The sequence below is a fragment of the Centroberyx gerrardi genome, chromosome 4, assembly GCF_048128805.1.
Source record: "Centroberyx gerrardi isolate f3 chromosome 4, fCenGer3.hap1.cur.20231027, whole genome shotgun sequence".
Lineage (NCBI taxonomy): Eukaryota > Metazoa > Chordata > Actinopteri > Beryciformes > Berycidae > Centroberyx > Centroberyx gerrardi.
Window position 1 is genome coordinate 6,354,038 of NC_136000.1, and position 7,895 is coordinate 6,361,932.

The window sequence follows — 7,895 nt, forward strand, 5'->3', positions numbered from 1 at the left end:
ACTAATTATTGTATACATGATTGCCTTTACTTCTACTACTGTGTCCTCATTATTGTTTGTTTGACTAGTAGAAATATCAACTGTGTGCGTATGATGCATTCTGAGCAGCATTCTTAATTTTAATCCAACCACCTGTTTGGTGTTAGGAGGTTCTGTTTGTTTTGGTGGTTTTAGTTTGCCCTCAACACTCAGGACTCAGGAGGTTTTGAACGTGTGACTTCTCCCTTATGCCTTTTCTTCTTTTCTTTACCCCAAGAGGCCCGATCTCCTGGAGATGGCAGAATTGCCCCACAGACGCCATGGCAACTTCCCCCAAAGGCGGGCCACACTGTTGCCACGGCTCGCCAAGCGTAGAGTGCGGCTGGCACTGGAGGCCGTGTCATCTGAGACCGGCCCAGACCTGGCAACCGCAGCGGCAGAGCCAAGCCTCCCAGCGGAACAGGTAAGACAGAGGAAGAGACGGTGCTGAAAAAATATTTAATCACGGAGGAGAGAGATTTCATAACAGCTGGATAATGTTTACAGTGTCGGGAGTGAAGTAGAAAGTGAGAGGAGAACGTCAAAGAGAATGAAGTGAAGAAGTTATTTATATTTAGTATTTGCAATTTATGTCTTTATCAAATGTGTCTGCAAATGCCTTGACGTGGCGGCGGACACCTATACCAGGGATTTGAATTTCTGTGGCACTAAATGTTTATTTCTTTGAATAGCCTGGCAGTACTAGATTCTATGGGATGGAAATGGAGCCAAACAGGTCTTGGCATAGGAAAACCAAAAGGCATCCTGCTCTCCCAGACAAAGGCATAACAGCTCTACTGAAGAGAATAAGGTAAAACAATATGGGGAGCATGATCTCCTAAAGACACAAATCACTGACTCTGTCGTGAACTGACAGCATTCACTTTTGAGTTATACTTTAGAATCATGTGGTCCTATCCATGTTGGATGATAGTGATGAAATGTAAGAGAGTAGAAAATATCTTGGCGCAGTAGAGAAGATGTTGTTCCTGCCAAATGCCTTAGTAACATACTATTCTTATGTTTGCTGTCATTACAACAAGTTAAGCCTCATTTGTTTCCATAGGATTCACCCAGAGGCCCGGAGGATTCTGGGTAATTCCTGCGTCGCCGTAGTTTGCCTGGAACGTCTGAGGATCCACGTGCCCCCTCATCAGTCTGTGTCCTTATCGTCTCTTCGGCCGGTGGTGTCTCTGGTGCGACTGCCGTGCCAAACACACACCGAGCTACAGGATAAGGTTTCTTCTTTGGATCATCTTCAGCAGGTAAAGAAACAAATGTCTTATGAGACTAACTCCAAACGACACATGGTGGCAGATAAACATGAATCCTACTGTACTCTGCTTTTTTGACTCTTTGTTTCATCACTCTTATCCCTCCTTGTGTGTTTTCTCTGCCTGCAGAATGGATCAAATCAAAATACGGCAGACACTGCGGAGATCAGAGAGGTGTCGCCTGCGTCTGAACCAGCAGGTTTGTTTGATCTCAGCCAGCCAGAAACAACATCAGCATCCTGGACTGAACCGTACTGTCCTGACAGCTCACCCTCTGTAGCGCAGGAACCAGAACAGGACTCGGGTTTTGACTGCGAATCTAACCCGGATCAACCTTATATCCTGTTGGAGTCTGGATCTGAATGGGATCCGGATGTGAAAACGGATTCAGAAATGTGTTATTTGGATGCCGACCCGGAGGAGAATATAGTGTTCGAACTGGATCCCGAACTAGAATCGTCTCCGCTGGAATCGGGGCAGGACAGATCACCGGAGCTGGACGACGAATCTGAATCCAAATGTGAAGAGGATGTTGTGTGTGTGGATGACAGCGGAGATCAAAGTGGGAGCTGCTCACCAACCCGGCAAGAGAGTGTCGCGTCCAGCCAGCAGCCTGAAACTGGAGCTGGGACCGAGGAGATGGAGAGTGAGGATTTCTGTGGTGTGTGTCTGAACGGAGGAGATCTGCTCTGCTGCGACCGCTGCCCTAAAGTTTACCACCTGGCCTGCCACATACCTCCTCTCATGAGCTTCCCACTGTAAGTATACGCCCAACAGTATAGGCCGTGTGCATGTTTTTCAGCTTTACATGCTGACAGACAACGCATATAGGACGATGAAATGTTGATTTATCCCTGTAAAATCAGCTGGTTGGTGTACTGGTTAGAGAAACCGTCCCATAACTGAGAACTGACAAGTTTGATCCTCAATTTACATGTATCAACAGCCATGTTTCCTGCTGAAATGTCCTTGAGCAAGACCAGGGGTGGAGCCAAAGGGTGCCTTGGTGCCACCCCAATTTTTCTTGTACATCATTGGCTGTTTAACTCTGATTGACACATTGAAATTGACTGAAATGTAACATAGACAGAGACAAGTGCTGAAGAGTGTGACATGTCGATATTATGTTCCAGATTTTCAGATATTTAACAGTCCAGTCCATAGTCTGTTTTTCACCTAAATAATCATTGGACAATACAAGTCAAATGCATGAGTCTGTGAAATAATAGAAACTTTGTCCTGCAGTTAGTTTAATTTTGTTTGTATTTTAATTTGTTTCTCAGCATATTCAAAGCTATTTGCTGGATCTTGAGTACACACAACAATTAAAAACAATCAAACTTTACTGCACTATAGTTCATTTTTGACTCAACCTCGTTTTTATGCGTATGGTCCTCGGACCCCCAAGTTAGTGGTGCCCCCCCCCCCCCCCCCCCCCCGCCCTGCCCCTGCAATTTAAAAAGTCCCAGAATCACCACTGAGCAAGACTGAACCCCTACCTGCTCACTCATAACTCACTATTATTATTTAGTGTCAGCTGAATGCCTTAAAAGATTTTTTAATAGTGGCTGTTCTGTTCTGTGCAGCCATGCTGTCTGTTATTGTTTGTGTTCCCTGTTAACCCGACATACTTGGATTTGTGCAGACAGCCCCATAAAGAGCAGAGCCTTTAATGCCAAATACAACAGTATAACCATTTATAGCAATAAATGGTTTAAACTTCATGTTTCCTGACTGAAATGCCTTTAAGTGGCCATGTAGCACCAGTTTTCTTATTTGTGAAGCCTCTTGCAGTGTTCATCTAGGATTAGTAACTAGGGGGCCCTGGGCATCTCAAACACTATCAAAAGACAAAATCATTCCTGGATAACAACTTCTATTCAGAGACAGATGATAAATATTCGCCCAGAAGTAACTGGTCCAGCCTGTTTCAGGAGCACAATGAAAAATCATATAACACTGAAAGAGCATGTCTGTCGGAGAGTTTAAAATAATTCAGATAATGCAGTTTATGTTTTGTTTAGCTAAGATTCTGACTATTCTGACTATATGTGTTTTTGCTAATGCATGTGTTGGTGCTAATGCAGCTTTCTTAGCCATGTCTCCCCTTGAAGAAGAGTTTTTCAGTCTCCGTGGTATGGCCTGGTTAAAGCTGCTTCGCACTTTGGTGGCCCTAAGTGGCAGTGAGAGATAACTTTCGAATTTTTGAAAGTTTTGAAGGACTTCATTACCCAGAAATCGTGTAACTTGACAGTAACATCAGTAAACTGCACCATTCCGCAGACTCTACTTCTTAGTGGCTGGTGGGTGTGGAGATGGTTAAAAACAATATTTTCTGTTCAACCATTAAGTTGGTGAGTCCAGCTTTCTCTGGACGGAGCGCTCACTCACTGCTGTTTAGGAGACAGTTTATATTTTGCTCTTAAATTTCGATTTGTCACTTTCTGTGAGCCGAGCAGATATTCATACTCAATGCCAGAATTTTATTTGGGCAAACAGAGTAAATCTACAGGGTTTATATTAGGGGGAATGGGACGCTCTTCTCTACTGCAGTCACAATTTGTGATTTAGGCTTATAAGATGGGTGTATTTTTATATAAAAATCTTACCTAGTGCAGCTTTAAATAGAGGTTAAATACATGCTTTGCTTCCTGTAAAGAATAACCATAATGAAAATGCATCTTTTAATGCTAAAACTCTAAAACTGTAAAATAACATCTATGTCCTGCAGGGGAGACTGGGTGTGTACGCTGTGCAGAACCGACCAGGACCCGGCGGAGGCCTACGACTGTGAGAACATGCACTCCTGTGGGGGGGTGAAACCTCCGTACACACTGTCCAGCCAAGACCAGAGGGTGAGCTGGACCACACACAGCAAGACTGGGATTGTCTGATTGTTATCGGACAATAACCACATATCTGCAAACATAAATTTTTCAGGAATAAAGAAATGAGCACTTTTGAAGTTATAGAATGGGTTCTGATGGGCCAAGGGTCATGAAATTCACTCAGTGCATAAATAACCATGTCAATTTTGAATTCAAGTAAGAAAAAATTAAAACCTGTAACAACAGCAGTACGGTACATATTGTTACGGTACAATTTTCTTTTGACAATTGTTGTTTGTGGACTGCCATTGCATCAACTAATGGGGAGAACAAATAAATAGGGTGTGGTGGGGGAAGTTGGCATGCTTTAACTCAATGAATGTGTGTGTGTGTGTGTGTGTGTGTGTGTGTGTGTGTTTCCCTCTGCAGAGGTGTGAGAAGCTGACTCTCCTGTTGTCCTGTCACATGCTTAGCGTTCCGTTCCACGAGCCTGTCAGCCCCCTGGTTAGTCCAACTGTTTTCCATTAGAGGGCTGTGCTGAAACTTGTTCATCTTCAAATCAATACAACATTGCATCCTTACATTACAAATATATGTCATTGTAGTGGCTATTTGTCAAAAGGATTTAAAAAATAAATAAAACTTACAACAAAAGGCCACTGATGCACCATTTCAGTTGGGTTGTACTCAGGTAATTTAAGAAGTTCATTGTCCAGGCAAGATCCACGTTTAGGTTGACTTATTTTTCCAGTTCAAAAGCAAACATACATGTGTTCATCATGCCGCCTCTCGCTTGCTCTGTTAAAAAACCATGTCCCTTCCTGGTGAATCACCTGACATTGACACACCTGATACCTTTATCCTTAATCCTGTCATTCACCCAACAAGTGCTTGGTCTGGTGCTTGTTCAAACAAATACAAAAATAACAAATAATAATAATGAAACTAATCAAACTAATGAAATAGCTCCTACAGTCATAATAACTAATAGCACTTTTCTTAATAAAGTTACAAAGCGCTGTAAAACAAACAGAACAAAATACATTTTTTAAGAAGTCTTCGGCGTTGACAAAGGGAAGACGACTGCTGGCTTCATTCAGAACTCAGCAGAGCAGAAATAGCAGAGTGTAACGGCAGAAAAACACACCGGCTCACGTCTAAAATGTTCCACTTTGCTCTCATAACAAAAGTGAGTGATGTAAATATGATGACGTTCTGTACTGTATGATCTGACAGTATCTCTGTGACTGTGCTCCAGGCCCGTAACTACTACCAGATCATTAAGAGGCCGGTTGACCTGTCAGTGATCCGGAGGAAACTGGACAAGAGCAACACTCTCCACTACTTCACCGCCGAGCAGTTTGTGGATGACGTGCTGCTGATGTTCAAGAACTGTGCTACTTTCAATTATGTAAGTTGTCATAAGGACTTTGGACTTTGAGGATCTGAGTGGATTTCATGCTTTAATCTAATTACTAGTTTAATTGAATTACTTTTTCATCACAGCCCATGGGAATAAGTTCCACATGTAGCAGCAAACTGGGCTCAAATAGCCTTAGGTGCCAGCTGTGTGGGGTTTGCCACTTAAGACAATACAATTAGTGCCATGAAAGTTTGGACATTCATAAGAACTTATACTTTTCTGTTACTGATAACTTACCTGACAAATTTGAATTGTCCTGATGTGGTAAACTCCACCCACCTGGTGCTCCAAGCAAATGAAAACAACCAAACACATTGAAAACAGGTCTGTGTAGCATGTTGCATTTAATGAAACATGCAGGTAAATAATAATAGCTTGGATGGAAGTAATAGTAATAGTAACATTACTACTACTACTATTACTGCTACTACTACTACTACTACTGCTACTACTACTACTACTACTACTACTACTACTACTATTACTGCTACTGCTACTACTACTACTACTACTACTACTACTACTACTACTACTACTACTATTACTGCTACTGGTACTACTACTGCTACTACTACTACTACTACTACTGCTACTACTACTACTACTACTACTACTAGGCTACTACTTCTACTACTACTACTACTACTGCTACTACTACTTTTTTGAATTGTACCTCTGGTTTGAATTGTGCTTCTGACTTAAATTTACCTTTGTATCTTTTTATTGTATCATTTTATTGTCTGTGAAGAACTGAAAGAATCCTATGCATGAAAAGCGCTATACAAATAAAGTTTATTACTACTACTACTACTACTAGATGTGAATGTGTGTTAATGTGTGAGAGGGAATGAATGGCGTTGTAAGTCAACCTTCCCAGGTTAAATAAAGGTTTAAGGAAGAAAAAAAAAAACATGTTCTCTGTATGTGTTGCATGCGTCTCCCTCTGCTCTGCAGCCGGACTCGGAGATGGCCCAGGCCGGTCGAAACCTGGAGGTGTTTTTCCTGAGCAAGCTGAAGGAGGTTTTCCCCGACCAGACGTTCCCGACGGCCAGCCAGGACAGAACGGACAGAGCCCGCCTCCAGTGGATCAGCAGGAAGAGGAAGGAAAACTACAAGAAGAAGAGATGCGTATTTAGAGGGAAAAAATATTACCTGTGATTGGTCAACACAATATGTACAGAGGTGTATATTTTTAGTCTTGGAATAAAGTCGTTTCTTATTTTATTGTGACATTAATGGAAAAACGGGTAGAATTGAATTATTTCATTCCAAAATTAGATATCGACCCTTTGAAAAAAGGGTCTAGTTTTATTAATGATTACTGGCATTAAATGAAAATGAGTCATTTCAACGAAATGTTACAGTTTTGTGGATAGAATCACCTGTACTCTTGACATATATCCTGATGAATTTCAGGGAATGAAACCTTCAATTGAAAATAAATGAATCATGTTATTTTGACTTTCTGAAAGGTGTAGTTCATCATTAACGTCTCCTCAAATCAAAAGATGAAACATTTCCTTTTGTTGTTTAACAGAATGGAACATGAGCGAACATGTCTGACAAACATGAACTAAATTTTTAGACAGGTTGTTCTGCTCCTCAGATATTTCTGTGTATTTTGTGTGATGTGGCCTACGTTTTACCTCAGTAGATTCTACAGAGGGACAATTCAGGACTTGTCCAAGCTCAGTGTGTCGGTCTCCACTGATGCAAGTGTAATAAGTGATGTCAAGAATTAAACATGGGAGAAAACCAGGTTTCCTACTACGTACTATACCAAGTTTTCCCTTTCCATGAAGTCACAACCCAAGTTTATTTGTATTACAGCCCTTAATCACAGTTAGAGTCTCGAAGGGCTTCACAACGCCCACATTATGAAACTATAAATGAAAACAATAAATGAAAACGACACCCCTTAACCTCAAACCCTCAACAATGAAAAACTCCCACAAAAACCTCAGTAGGAAAAAACAAAAACAAAAAATCAATATATTAGACAACGCAAAATTCCCCAATCGATGCTCTTCTATATCCTGCCGTTTCTCAATTTGTTGCAGCCCATTCTGGGTCCTGATCCTCCACCTGAGAAACACCACTGTATAAGTTGTACTGTACAGTATAAGGGAACATGATGTATACCCTTTAGTAAAGTTACCATTTGTTTTCATGTGTGTCTGCTATCGATACGTCTGTCAGCAGCTCTGCCGCTGTGCCGCCCCAACCTGTTTTACAGGAAGATGGATTGAACTATTACAGAAAGGTAGAGAGAAAGATGACAGGATGCTTAAGGAGTTTTGATTTAACCAGTGCTTTCCAGACTGGCAAATTAACACCAACTAACAACTAACT

The 7,895-nt window shown here is 41.5% G+C and overlaps 1 protein-coding gene across 1 annotated transcript; it reads left to right on the plus strand.

Moving 5' to 3' along the window:
* Positions 1 to 274: 274 nt before the first annotated feature.
* Positions 275 to 6,968, plus strand: LOC139916133 (uncharacterized). The gene is made up of 8 exons (XM_071904930.2): positions 275 to 442; positions 711 to 829; positions 1,085 to 1,283; positions 1,422 to 2,050; positions 4,024 to 4,147; positions 4,550 to 4,624; positions 5,379 to 5,531; positions 6,498 to 6,968. Exons 1-8 carry the CDS (start codon positions 275 to 277, stop codon positions 6,699 to 6,701), a joined length of 1,671 nt encoding a protein of 556 aa, XP_071761031.2. The 3' UTR covers positions 6,702 to 6,968.
* Positions 6,969 to 7,895: the final 927 nt, after the last annotated feature.